Source organism: Urocampus carinirostris, chromosome 1 (genome assembly GCF_059441175.1).
Source record: "Urocampus carinirostris isolate Australia breed hairy pipefish chromosome 1, RoL_Ucar_1.0, whole genome shotgun sequence".
NCBI lineage: Eukaryota > Metazoa > Chordata > Actinopteri > Syngnathiformes > Syngnathidae > Urocampus > Urocampus carinirostris.
This window is the reverse complement of record NC_142349.1, coordinates 48,969,131-48,984,283: the sequence shown is the minus strand read 5'-3', so window position 1 is coordinate 48,984,283 and position 15,153 is coordinate 48,969,131. Positions and strand designations below refer to the sequence as shown.

Here is a 15,153-nt window from a genome sequence, read left to right as displayed (position 1 = left end):
CATTGACTTGAAAAGCGCTATATTAATGCAGATCATTTCATTTCATCTGTCCATCTTCTCCGCCGCTTATCCTCACCGGGGTCACGGGGGTGCTGGAGCCAAACCCAGGCATCTTCGGGCAGTGGGCAGGGGACACACTGAACTGGTTGCCGGCAAATCGCAGGGCACACAGGGACATATCACTCACTCGTTCATTCACAGCAAGAGACAATTTGAATTAATGTTTTTTGGAATGTGGTAGGAAACGGGAGTCCCGGGAGGAAACCCACACAAGCACAGGGAAAACATGCAAACTCTGCACAGGATGGCTGGTAGCTGGATTTGAACCCTTGATCTGCATTTTTATATAGCGCTTTTCAAGTCAATGACTTCTCAAAGCGCTTTACAATGTGCTCCACATTTCCCAATAGCCGCCTTGCAGCCATGTAAGGTGCTAACCTGCTTATTGGGGGTATTAGGGGTTCAGTCTCTTACCCAAGGACACTTCGACATGTAACACGGACGAGCCGGGATTCGAACTGGGATCCCTTGATCCCAAGACGAGCGCTCTACCTCCTGAGCTACTGCCGCCCCGACTTGGGAACTGTGCCACGGATGCACTAACTACTCACCTGCCGTGTAAAATAAAACCACATTTATTGACCTACGAGTATTTTTTTAAATGCATGTTTATATGAAAGTTTATGTATTTTTGCTTATTATTCAAATAAATATCGTTATTTTTTTACCACTAAGATGTGCTAAATAAGACACAATGTCCCTATAACAATATTCCGGATGTGGGATAGAGGAAAGTAGAATGTAAAGAAATAATAACCTTGCATTAGTTCAATAAAGTTTTGATTTTTATGTTGAGATTAAAAAAAAAACAACTTTATAATGATCTGTAATTTTTGGAGGAGCAAGAGACTTTCTATTTTTAAGTACATCAATAATCTTTTTTTAATGAATAAAGTTTCTTTGATCTATAGGTGTTGCTAAATAATACATACAGTACTTGTACTCACTTGTTATTTTAATTGTCAGAACCAGAACAGACGGAGGACCCAGACACGTTCACACAAGCTTTATTTTACAGGAATGGGGTAGTCATGCGCGTGAACCCAAACGCCAGTGATTCGGCATTGTTAGGCGGAAGAAGTGAGAAGGAAGAGCGGCGCGGAAAAACAGGTAGCCAGAGGCAGACGAGATTGATACCCGATACAAGAGCAGATACCGGACAGACGGGATTGATAAGGACAGGACGAGCTAGACAGGATTGATGCCGGATACTAAAGCAAGATACCGGACAGGATGAGACAGATGGGACCGATACCGGACACTGGAGCAAGATGTAAGACAGGAGGAGATAGACAGGCTCAATACCGGATACTGGAGACTGAAGCAAGATATCAGACAGGCCGAGATAAGACAGGATCGGCACCAGAGACTGGAGTCTGGAGTCAGATATCAGACAGGACGAGACAGACGGGATCGATACCAGATACACGAGCCGATACAGGACAGATGGGATCGATACCGGACAGGACGGGACAGACAGGATCGATACCAGACAGAGTCGAAATACACGTCTTGCAGGTGCAGAGGTTCGTTGACGGACTAACAAGGAGTAAGGGAGTGCACTGTGCATAAATAGGAGGGAAGCCAATCAGGCACCAAGCGGCAGCTGGCGCCCAATGGGCGGGGCCAATTGAGGGCAATGGGCAACCGTGACATTAATTATATCACTGCCTTTACTTTTCAATGATTTTAACTTTCTATAAGATTTAGAATCTGACTCTCATTTGGGAAGTCTGTGGTACAATATTGTTAAGAATCATTTTTTCCCCTGAGATAATAAAATAAGACAAGGGGCAGGATATGACCCGCCTACACATCTGATCCAGCCCCCTGAACAATACCAGAGCACATTTTGCTTTTTATTTATGTTTATTTTTTTACCAAAAAGTACTCAAAGTCTGGATTTGAACTCGGTTTGGAGTAATGTGCGTAGTAACCTTTACCACCGGAATACCAGTGATATAGGTGACATAAGAAAAGGCATTGGGTTTTGTCTCTAGCACACCTTTAGTCATTTTACCGGAAACATGTTAAGGTTGTAGTAAATTTCACATGCTACATTGACAATAAATTTGTCTCATACAATGCTTAGAATAGAAATTATAGTCATTGTACCATGAACCACAACGCAAAATTACATCGGTCTCTGGTACTGGGTCTGATGAGATAAAATCTATTGCCTTTTCCCAAGTCATGTATAACACTGTTGGTCCAGTGCTCCCACAACTAAGCTGAACTTGGACCTGTTTGGACTGTGCACGGCGCAACCAAAAGTTTATGCTCCATGGAGGTTTTTTTTTGGTTGTTATTTATTTAATAAATACATTTTATTTATTTTCTATTTCTTTTTTAAGAAACCCAAGCAGTTATTTGATTGTAAAATTCTGAAAAACAATATTTTTTTTTACATTTAAGATCTTCCGCAATCATCACGCAGTTTCTCTTCCAAATGGATTTTGGCCACTCACCAGTTTGGGGACCCCTGTTAAAAAAAGTCTGTATTTTCAATGCCAAACCATTTTCAGGAACTACGCTAGATCAACTTTTACCAAAGTCCTTTGTGCGTTTCATTTACTATATTCCCAATGGTGTTATAAGCATAATGACGTTTAGATTGTGTCACAGTGATCTCCGGTCCAAAATTCAACATGCACTCAGCATGCCATGCCCTATGACATAACACCCATATTTGTAAAGATGTTTTTCTGCAGTCGTGTTACAAGTAATGAGGTCTAGTAGACTCATAGTTTAATCATTTACATTGTTTAAGAGAAGTGTTAGAATCACTCATCCCAGGCAACATTGAAGATTTGCTTTATTACGATGTAAAAATATAAATACTCTGGTAGCTAACTTTACAATAGTAGACAAGGAACATTCATTTTAAAAAGGTATTTGTGAGTAATTTTGGCACACAAAATGTCAAAATAAAAGAGGATATGATATCAGTGCATGTTACAGAAGTGAAAGTACCTCCCCTTCACAGGGAGTCTAGTCTTGGCTCGCCTATGCAGACTACACCTCTGAGCGACACCAAAATCAATATGTAAGCAAAGTCAAAAAGGTTAGTCAATATTGGTAAGTAATTTCAGCCATGGTTTCTGGGTAGGACATTTGAGTGTTTCAACCTGTTTTCTAGCTTTTGTGCAAAGTCCATCATCCCCAGTGGCAAGAAATACTTGTGACATGGCACGAGCAGCTGCAAAGATAAAGGATGTGCACTTCTATCTGCGTTTTGCCACTAGACCTCATCTCTTAACATCTACCAATTTCGACTTGACTTTGCTTCTCATGATTTTAGTCCAACATATGCCATCATCTGCTCATAGACAGTCCACGCCATGGCGGCCATCATCGTCCTCCTCAAACAGCGCGGCAATGCTCCCCTTAAGAAGCCCTCAAGTCCATATTCCTTGTTGAGAAGAGAAGAACATGTAATTCACTAGAGTTAGTATTAACACTTATGTTTCACAATATTCTTTATATGTGTGTAGTTTAGATATTTTCAACCATGAAACACCCTCTCAGTAATGTTTAAAGCAGCGACGATTTCAGGTACAGAGCTTTGGAGTAACTGAGCACCCAGACCAGAGCTGGTTATTTTTTATTCTTTTTCATTTCACTTAAAGGGACACTGTGTAAGTGCCTCCTAGTTATGAAAAAAACTTTGATCCGGTCTAAAAAAATAAATCATTGATTTGATTTCTCGTAAATAGAAATACCTGTGCTATCATATAAATGTTAATTTTCATTTTCAAAAAAATTGTAGATTGAGAAACTTGTATTTTTTTTTACATTGAGCAATCTCTACCTAGCGGTCACCGCCATGCTTGTCTGGCTACTTGCAGCAACGCTGTGCTCTGTAACATTGGTTAATGTCTGAATTAGACAAGACAATGGTCTGCATTTATACAGCACTTTTCAAGTTAATGAAGACCTCACAAAGCGCTTTACAATGCGCTTCACACTTACCCATTCACACACACACTCACGCACCAATAGCGGCCATGCAGCCATGCAAGGCGCCGACCTGCTTATTGGGGGCATTAGGGATTCAGTGTCTTGCCCAAAGACACTTCGACATATAACACGGAGGAGCCGGGAATCGAACGTGCGATCTCTCGATCCCAAGACGAGCGCTCTACAATAAAGACGGTTCAATTCAATTCTAATCCAATTATATTCTAATTTAAACGCTTTGAAAAATATTGAAAAAAAATTGTACGTGACAAACTTCCTTCTCTCTATAGTGACAACATGAATGTTTTGTCTTGATCCCAAGATGAGATGCCATCTCATGGTCAGATATTACACATTGGGGCTTTAAAGTGATTTAGGATTATTAAACACTGTTCCGCGGTGTCACTTCCTATTTGTAAATATCACATTACACTTTGTGGTTAGCAGAAACACTGTCACTACAGTTCAATGCCACTAAAATCAGGAATAATATCTGTTGATGATGGTATTGGGTGGTAAAATGGTTGTTTGACATAAACACAGTTTAAAATACTCTAACCGTATTACACCAGAGACTCCACAGCACACTAGCCGAGCAAAAGCAGAGCAAGGAGGAGGGCGAGAGCGCTGCTAGTAATGAAATGGACTGAACCGTTTAAAGGCAGTGGAGTATTTCCGATGCTGCGTTGTTCACATTTTTGTTTAGTTTTACAAAAAACAAAAGTCTATTTTTTTTATTATCACATTTAAGACTATACTGTTTTTTTCTTAACTAATAGTTTTAAAATGCTACAATTTTGGAGGTGCTTGATTTGGGGGTGGCTCAGCAACTGGTTACGCCTATGGTTTAAACCTGACAAAAATATATTTCAAACTTTCAATCTAGTAATCTCACCACATAAATGTGTTTGATAGCATGAGTTGTCCTCAAATGGGGGTTGACTTGAACAAGTGTTTTGACCACGTCGGCAGGTTGAGTGACGAGCGAGGATGACACCCCTGCCAGGATCCCACAGCTGAAGTTAGCCAGGGGAGCAAAGGCAGACACCCTGATGTCTTAAGTGAATGTACACACATGACAGAGACAGAAAAATTAGAATCCCTATGATTAACTGCTGAATAAACACTGTGGGAAATTTCCATTAATGGTAGAAGTTGAACTAATTCAATAATCATCAATAATTAAAACATGTTTTTGAAAATCGGTCAAGCAATGATCTCTTTGTACCATTTGGCAGATTGGTCTTCATCTGGCTGTAGAACATGAGGTAGATTCCGGAGAAAGGAACATCTCTGAGCAAAGTAGCCATCAGGCCAGAGTAAAGGGCTGCAGGACCTTCAGTCCGACACACACTCAGCAAAGCCCCGGTGACGCTTTTATAACGATACCGGCCACACTGAAAAAAAAGTCACAAACACGGAGAGTGAAATTTATGAAGTGTAAGACCCGCTTATGAATTAAAATATGCAGCCAAGATCAAAAAGGATTTAAAAGTAAACATGACAGCCACAAATATGGTTGATAAGTTTGTTCCATTTTCAATATTGGACAAGTGCAAAATAATTTTCATAGGATTCCAGTTCTTTATTTTGAGTCACCGTTGTTTATTGTTTTGAATATTGTATTTTTGTCGCTATCGGCTAATCATCTGGCTGTTCTTTGATTATAACCTATATTTTTATAACCTATATTCTTGTAGAACCTATATTTTTTGTTGACAATATCTCTGTACTATTTGTAATTGCAACATCCATTGCAGCCTGGTCATCATGAAGAAGGATTACCACATGTGCGGTCCCTTCTCAAGGTTTCTTCATTTTCCTCACGTTGAGGTTTTTGAGTTTTTCCTTGCCCTCATGTTTGTTTCAGATCAGGGGATGTTGTAATAATAGTCTGAAATAATAGTCTGTGCAATAACCTCTGCAGCCCTTTGAGACTCTTTGTGATTAAGGGCTATACAAATAAAAATGACTTGACATGATTTCCAAACCCTTTAAGGCAGGTCTGTTTTAATAAAAAGAGCGGGCTCTGAGGGGGGCTTTAGGAAGGGATGGAATTGTATCATCTGAAAGCTCCTCTCCCAGTCCTTCTTGCAAGTTCAATATCCATTGACGTATTTTCTCTTTCTTTTGAGTGTCTACTAAAGTTTAAACTTAACACTGGTTGACTTCTGCCTACAACTTAAGAGGCGTGGGCAACACATATGTTTTCATTCAGCCCCACAAACGAAATTGGTAAATATCCAGTATATTGTTAACACAAAAATGTTTTTTTAAAAGTACAACTAGTGTCTGAAATAACGTCTGCCCGGATGCCCGGGGCGTGCATCTTTTACGTTGGGCGTATAACATACAAAAACTTTTTCAAGGAAAAAAAAAAACGAAAGATTTTGTTTTTTCAAAACAACGTTTGCTTTATTCCGATTTTGAAATATTCGTTTGGTTTGTAAATTTCGGAATTTTGGTTCGTTCGGCAATTTGCATACTCGGCAGCCAATCAGAGGCCTGCATCGAATAACTTCGCGCTTCCGGACTCTCCCAAGCATTATAAGGTCGTGCATTTGCATATCATTTTCCAACGTAGACAAAAGGGATCAAGCCAAAACCTCAGCCCCAGAAGAAAGATACAAAAGAAGCAAATAAAATTTATGACGCTACTAAAAGTAAAAGTACATTAAAAGCATCGTGGAAAGAGGAGTTCATGTGGCTTGTAGCAGACGACGCAACGCAAACATTGCATGAATGAAGAGGAGTAAATTCAGGTACATACTGATGGCAAATGCAAAACAGCGATGTCACATACAGTGGAACCTCGGTTTTCGAACGCCTCTCAGTTCAAACAAATCGGTGTTCGACCAAAAATGTAGAGAAATTCTTGCTTCGCTGTTCGGTCAAAAAAAATCGGAGTTTGAGCGCCGGTACGCTAGAGTGCGATGCTGAGCGGCGTACGGGTGTAGATCGATAGCCCCCACCCCTCGTGACTAACTGTTATCATGTGCGCACTTGCTTCTTTTCGCTTTAGCTTTTAATATCGGTGAACGGAGTGTTTTAGCCCCTAATTATGCCTCCAAAGAAGGTCGGTGCAGGATAGGTGAAAAAAGAAAAGTTGTTCGTACAACTATTGCCTTTAGGAAAGATATAATAGCTAAATATGAAGTGGTGTGCGAGTTTCCGATCTTGCGATACATACAGCATGGCTTCTGCTGACCACCACAAAGGTAAGAAATCCTATTCGTAATTCTTTTCTTTATCCTTTTTTTTATTTTTACACGTTCATGTTAGCGTAATCTTTCATACGGAAGATTACGATAATGCGAACGTACGATTAGTCTGGGTTAGCTTTATGATTACGTTGAACATTTAGGTAAACATTCAGAGTGTTGGAACTGAGCCCAAAATTCAGGGTGTTGGAACGGAGCCCCTTTTCCAACGAACCGCTCACAACTTGTTGTGGAGACCCGGGTGCTAAATGACTTGTAAACGACCTATTTTTTTTATTTTTACACGTTCATGTTAGCGTAATCTTTCGTACGGAATATTACGATAACGGGAACGTACGATTAGCCTGGGATAGCTTCATGATCACGTTAAACATTCATGGCAAACATTCAGGGTGTTGGAACGGATTAAAACGATTTACATTATTTTTAATGGTAAAAATGATTTCGGTGATTGAACAAAATCGGTTTTCGAACAGGGTTCTGGAACGGATTATGGTCAAGAACCGAGGTTCCACTGTATATGCAATTAGTGTTATTAGTAGATTTATGAAAAACTTAATTTCAAAGAGTTGTTCTGTTATATATTCTTAGTATCAATCCTTAATACTTTGCAGCAATGTTTTTTTTTTGCGATTAGTCGTCTTGTTGTGTTTCAAGTTGTGAAAAATGGGGCAGGCAACTTTATGGCTGGGCAGGCAACATTTTAGAGTTGTTTGCCCTGGTGTCCGGTAACTTTTTGTCCTGAGTTTCAGACACTGGAGCAACTAATAAAAATGTGTTGCCATCGTGCCTCAGTGTCCCTTCATATGCACCCATGAAAAATATTTTTAATTGCGTTCATTCAAATAGGTGGCTACCTTTTTTTTGTACTTGTTATTTTTTAGAATCATTATTTATTTTATTTGTCAAGACATTTATTAAATTGCTTGCAATTAAAAAACACACTTTTAAACTAACCTAAGTGCATTTTGAGTTTTTCAATTCAAATGAGATGTATTGCTCAAAAAGGAATATCTATTATATATTATCTACTTTTAATTTAAGTTTTGATGCATTTTTGTAAATAAATACATTTTTTTTATATATTTCAAAGTGTTTCAAAACCAATTTAATAAATGGTCCCATTACAAACAATAAAAAATGAAATATAACTTGTGAATGTAAATATAAACGAGAAAATTTGATAGGCTCACTTTATCTTTTTTTAAAAATCATTTTTAAGTCTTATTTTTGTTATTTTTTTTCTGAAAAAAACCCCAACATAAATTATGGTTAAACATCATTCAAATAGTTCAAGAATTTGAATTACTATTATTGTAAGCATGAAGACACTTTACATCGTGATGTAGGTGTTGTATCTGAATAAGATCAGGAGGCGTGGGGAGCAAAACCCAAGCCATAAAAATGGCCTTGGGAAGGATTGGCACCGCCAGGCTGTACTTGCTCAAGACACACTACAGGAAGTTGTGCCCCAACGACCCAGGCGCTTGAAGGATGCGGGATTCAAACCGTGACCTAAACACTGCTCTAAATATAGGGTGCTGACTTACTTCATAACGAGTCTTGATGACTGTCACAGGAAGCATGAGGACGCCAACTACTGTCCTGGCCCCACCCCCCAGCAGCACAGCCCCCAAGGGTCCCGGGTTCTTCTCCTGAAAGAAGTGTTGCTTCAACGAATAGTAGGTGCTGAAGTAAAGACCCACCCCAGGGATGGTCCTCAAAAAGGACTGGGAAAAACACAAAAACAGGAGAGCAATTAAGTTATTGACTCAAAAAAATCCATACAGGTGCCGTGAGTCTTGCCACCCCACCGGTGAAACTCCTTTCCACAATCCAAGGAGCTTCTCAGTCCTTACGACATTCAGGATTACCCTCATCATCCCGATACGGCCACAACTGAAAGAATAACAAAAAAAAGGCAGAGATATGGAGTGTTGTTTTATATTGCACTGCAACATGGCCACATGTGACCTAATAGAGTTTATCAGAATAGTCAAACATGACTTGAGTGATCAATTTAAGTCAAATAAAAAAACAATAAAGCATCAAACGTGCGCACTTGCTCAGCAATGTTCCCTCTAAGGAAATCGTCACTTCTGTTGAACTGGTGAATACACCGTGGATGTAACTTTCAGGGAGTTTCTGCCATTGCGCAGTGTTAAACATGGTATTTCTGCTTGACCTCAGTGTTAACGCAGAGACATGTTTTTCTTTAGTCGAGATGTCAAATGTCACAAGAGTCTGACGGTTCACATTTTTGACTTTACGTGAAAAATATTCTCTTTTTGGGGGGGGGGGGGGGGGGGGGGGGTAAAAAGTTGCTGAAAAATCTTATAGTACTCTCAAATAATTTGAAAATATATCAAGTCAATCTTTTTGCCAACACAGTCCTTCTAAAATAATGTGATTAAAAACTGCTCAGTAAATAAGTAAATCCACAAAATGTTAATATTCTGTAACAAGATTTTCAAAAGAAATGGAAATCGCATATAAAAGTAGTTATAAAAACAATTGACATTTGTGGTCTTATGTTTTGAGATGGCGGGCGCACAGGTGCAGCAGATAATGGCTCTCCAGCTAGTTTTCTATTTTTTACCCTTTTATAAATTTATTTTAAATTCCCTTTTAGATACATGCTTAGCTAAGAATTTTTACAGTGTCCAGGAACTTTTTGACCTGGTAATGAGGCTGGATTTGACTTTTTTGATCATTATAATGACACGCACAAAATCCCAAGGGACACCCAGAGGGCCCCGGGATCTCGAGTGGTTGCCGACCTGCCAGAGAAGCGATACAATACAAATATTGCAATATTATTAGGTCAAGTCAAGTCAAGTCATTTTTATTTGTATAGCCCTGTATCACGAAGAGTCTCAAAGGGCTTCACAGATTGTTACACTATATTACACAAACTATTTTCAACCGACAAGAGGAGTAGGTTATTCATATGCAATGGAGTAGAAGTGAGTTTTAAGTTTAGATTTAAACATTTCCACTGAGGTTGCAGATCGAATCTCAGGGGGAAGAGCATTCCACAGCACCGGTGCCCGGATGGAGAACGCTCTCGAACCAGCAGAAGACTTTTTTGCTCTCGGGATCATATTACAACGTAGGCCAGTCTCTAAGCACTTCTTAGTAAATAGTTTTTCTGTCTTTCATACTGACAGTCTTTTTTTTTCCCTGTGAAATCTGTGTTACATGTTTATCCTGGAGTGCCATGTCTAATCTCATTGTATGCAAAGTTTCACAACATTGAGAGGAATGACAATAAAGACGTTTCAATTCAATTATCCGATTTATTAAAATTTGAAAAATTAACTGGTGTTTTTTAGCATTCCCTCTATATTACATTTTAATACCAATTGATGCTCTGTTCATAACTACCGTAATTTCCGGAATACAGCAGAATGTAACTTAATTTGATCTCGGGTTTAAGGCATGTTTGATAATGATTTGGTTGCCACTTGCAGGATTAATGTTGCTCACTGTTAATCTAAGCGATGCTCACAGATTTTGAGTGAATGCTCAGACCTGTCAAAGATTAGAAGGAACATAGGTGCTACTGCTTACCCAGGTTGAATGTTGCTCTGGAAATTTTGCAGGCGTGTCTTGACTAGGTCGAGAGGCTGGAAAAGCAGCGTGGAGCAGGTTCCACTCACAGCGCCACACATAAAGGCTTTCACTGCTGGGTGAGCCTAAAGTGGAGGGAGGTGAGATGGTACCACTAACAGTCTGGCAAGAATATATCTGAACAGTGACACAAGTTTTGTCATTTTACCTGTTCACATAAACACATTGGTAAATACAATACTGTAATTAAGATAGGCTCAAAGCGCACAATCTCCGCTGCAGTTTGAGTTTTTCCACATCCAAATTGAAATAAGGGTTTAGGAATGATAGCCCTTTAAACTGTTTATACCTCTCTTTCAAGGTACCAAAAGTAATTGACTCAAAAGGCTCTTCTTTTATTAACCTTTTATCCGTTAAATAGTGAAAATGTCTGGAGCTGATTGTAGGTGTGTAGTTTTCCATTTAGAAGCTGTTGTTGTGACCACACATCATGCGTTCAAAGGAGCTCTCAATAGAAGTGAAGCAGAAAATCCAGAAACTTAAAAAAAGGAAAAAAAATCCATAACAGAGATAGCTGCAATGCACGGAGAAGCCAAATCAACATCTTAAAACACCAGATCTCAACTCAATCGAGCATGCACTTTACTTTCTCAAGATGAGGCTAAAGGCGAAAAGACCCACAAACAAGCAACAACTCAAGGCTGTTACTGTAAAGACCTGGTAAAGATTCAAGGAGGAGAAAACACAGCCGTAATTGCTTCAAAATGATTTGCAACAATATCTTGACAACAAAACTTTTTGTTTGGATTACACTTATTTGTCCAATTACATTTGAGACCCTAAAAGTTGATGTTTCGGGAAAAAAAATGAATGCAATTCTTTCATTTTCAGATGTTGTTGTTCAACCACTTAAACATTACAATCTGTACTTTATTTTTGGTCAAGGTATTTCATTCCTCGTCCAATGTGGTTGCACATAGAGCCGAACTTGAGAAAATGGTGTTTACTGTACATAAATTCAGAGTTGGCATTGAGATCATACAACTTAGATGCCAGCCATCTGTCAATATACCCTACGTTGGTTCCCATGAATTGTGCATTTGTATTAATCAGTTCAGAACAATACTTACAGTCCATAACGATAAGTAAAATGTAATTATATCCTGTGAAGAGGTTTAAATACCTTAAAACTAACAGTGTTTATAATCAACACTCCCTAAGTGTCCATAAAGGCAATCAAAAAGAAAACCTGTTTTCCAAAAAAGAATAAACAAAGTAAATTGTTTAAAACGTTTGCAAAAGCACAATCATGTTAGTAGAACCTACCAGTGAAAGTTCCATAGTTATTGAGTGAATTGGCAGAACTTTTTCTTGTTGGCACCTTCTTACCGCAAAAGCTCTTCTTTCTGACAAAAAGAAACGGAAATGCTTCAAGCCTTTACTATAACACGATCATCTTGGCTATGGAACAACATCACACACAATCGGCCCAGTTTGTGCCAGGCTGCTTTAAAAGTACACGCACACACTATTACAGACAAATCACGAGACTAACCATGTGTGTCTAATTGTAAGAAGCTGATTTGACACACAGCAACTCATTTTACAAATCAAAGGTCACTGATAAGTGTCATGATCCACATCATTCTTTTCTTCCAATCTGATTTAAGGGTGACAGTTTAAAAAAAATCAAGAACTATCAAAAATGACCTCTAAAAAGCAGCTTGGATGCTTTAATGGATTTTTATGCATAACTAGTCTGCATTTTATATCCTCTGCGACACAATAAACTGAAATCAACACCTGGCAATTTCCTTCGAAATTTAGTTTAAGAAAAAAATAATAGTAATGGCTCACGTACAACATCAGCGTTTATCTGATGTCATTCGAGAATTGAGGTCAATATGATGTAATGGTTCAGGTTACATGCTGTTCAATAGATTTCATATACAGATTCATTTATAACGACTGACACGGAACGCACGTTCATAAATCGAAACCACGGGAGAATTGATCTGAGTGACAACTATATAAGATAAACGGTAACAAATATTCGAAGATATAAACATAAAATTGCGCATAAGAGAATAACGACATACCTTATCGTCACGCTACCTTCCTTTCTTCCAGCAGAAACTAGAACCCAAGTAGTCTCACCAACATTAATAATGAAACTTAAAGCGAAACTTTGTCTTGGTCATAACGAAACTTAAAAGGCTAACTTTAGCACATCGGCAACACGACGTTTACTTAACAAAATTCGCCCTCAAAAATTCGAGTACTGAGCAACTAGCCGGTTCCTGTTGAGGGCGGGAGCATGCAGGGCGGTTACAATTGGATGGTCCCAGGAAGCCGCGCCTATTAACGTGAACACTATTTTATATTATTAATGGCTTTCGATAAACACACATAAAATATTAGCATTCTGTCACATCTACTGCTTTTTTTCAGGGGCTTAGCGTTTCTGACCCGTGACCATTTTTGTTGGCACTGTCGCTCTTATATATCACGCCGTTACCCCACAGTGACATTTTATTCAGGAATTGGGTAGGGAACCTATGGCTCGGGAGCCATATGTGACTTTTATCATGAGGACATATGGCTCCGAAATAAAATGTAACAATTGCACATCTCTCTGTGGCGTTCCGAAGTCAAGAGATTTCATCACGATATTTGTCCATATAAAGACGAAAAAAACTTAATGCAGAAGATGGATAAGAAACCATTTCAACTGATAAATAAAACGCTGGCAAGCGACTTTGATTGGGTGAGCAGTACAGGTGGGCGGATCCCTGCACACAGCGCAAGGCACATTCTTCTCTCTCGCTCAGTGCAGTCTACTCCGAAAGTGAATATGACGATATGCTTATTGTTTGCAGTATTATGTGACATTTTTACAAAATAACTTTGCATGCACATTGTTTTAAAACCGTTATTAAGGACGAATTTCGTGGAAAAAAATTGCCTCAACACTCTTAACTGAAGGTAGAAGACAAATTGTAAATGGGATATTTACATTGATTTGGGACACATGATTTGGCATTATTTTCAATTCATACATTTGATTAAGGGCAGCACGGCGGTGCAGTGGTTAGTGCGTGTGCGGCACAGTTCTGACGTCTTGGGAACCCCCTGTGTGGGTTCAAATCCAGACTTCCTGTGCAGTTTTTATGTTCTCCCCGTGCTTGCGTGGGTTTCCTTCCATATTCCAAAGACAAGCATTTCTGGTGGATTGGCTGGTCCAAATTGTCCCTAGGTGTGAATGAGCAAGCGAGTTGTCTGTCCCTGTGTGCCCTGCGATTGGCTGGCAACCAGTTTGGGGTGTCCCCTGCCCACTGCCCGATGATTGCTGGGATGGGCTCCAGCACCCCTGCAATCCTACTGAGGATAAGCAGTGCAGCCGATGAGATGAGACATTTGATTAAATCATGAAATGACACACGGTGAAATAAAGTGTGCTGAAGAATTAGATTTGTCTAGGGAGCATGTTTGGCAGTATTTTCAATTTTGTCTCAAAATGTATGATGTGGCTCTCTCAATTTATTTTTAAAACATTTTTTGCTTTTATGGCTCTTTGGGTAAAAAAGGTTCCTGACCATCCTGACTATCCACCCATCCCCTGGGTTAGGGGATGGGTGGATAGATCCCTTAACCACACGGGTGGTAGTGACCCTATTTCCTGTGGTGTGTCTCGGGCAAGTACAGCTTGGTGGGACCTATCCCTCTCAAAGAGTAATCTCACCAGTTATTTACCATTACTGACGGTCAAAAGTGGTGCATTTATCTGGTTGCAAAAGGACATGCTCCTGCAAGCGTGACGCCGGCTTTCCGCTCTCCTCGGGGTTGTTTACATCACGTCTTTTCGCATCATGTCACCCAGCCACAATAGAGATTACCACTTAGTTAGTAGTGATTACGAATATAGTATTTATTAATGCACCGAAAGAAAAGGAGAATGAGGACTGAGATGCAACTATCCATCCATTAACTGCACCGCTTATCCTCAATAGGGTCGCAGGGGTGCTGAAGCCCATCTCAACTATCTTCGGGGTGGGCAGGGGACACCCTAAACTGGTTGCCAGCAAGTGACAAGTCACAACTCACTCACAGTGAGGGACATGCGTGTTTTTGGAATGTGGGAGCCCTCAAGTTGGCAGGCCGGCAGTGATGGCCAGTCACTGCCCATCTTCTCCTGGTACCCAGCTAAACCGCTCCCTCTTAATCCAGAGCCAGTTTACACCACCAGGGTTGTGTGACAGGGGATTCTGTGGTCAAGGGGTGCGGCAGATGTGAAATCTCCTGTCCTGCATTAGTGATGTGCTCCTTGGCACACGCTTCA

General features: G+C 39.7%; 1 protein-coding gene across 1 annotated transcript; it reads right to left on the bottom strand.

Moving 5' to 3' along the window:
* Window positions 1-2,858: 2,858 nt before the first annotated feature.
* Window positions 2,859-13,184, bottom strand: LOC148374995 (mitochondrial glycine transporter A-like). The gene is made up of 8 exons (XM_088343236.1): window positions 12,914-13,184; window positions 12,141-12,220; window positions 10,815-10,939; window positions 9,056-9,140; window positions 8,792-8,971; window positions 5,249-5,417; window positions 4,916-5,076; window positions 2,859-3,472 (listed from the first exon to the last, which is right to left on the bottom strand). The coding sequence occupies exons 2-8, from the start codon at window positions 12,153-12,155 to the stop codon at window positions 3,350-3,352; spliced, it is 858 nt and encodes a 285-aa protein (XP_088199362.1). The 5' UTR covers window positions 12,156-12,220; window positions 12,914-13,184; the 3' UTR covers window positions 2,859-3,349.
* Between the last annotated feature and the right edge of the window lie 1,969 nt (window positions 13,185-15,153).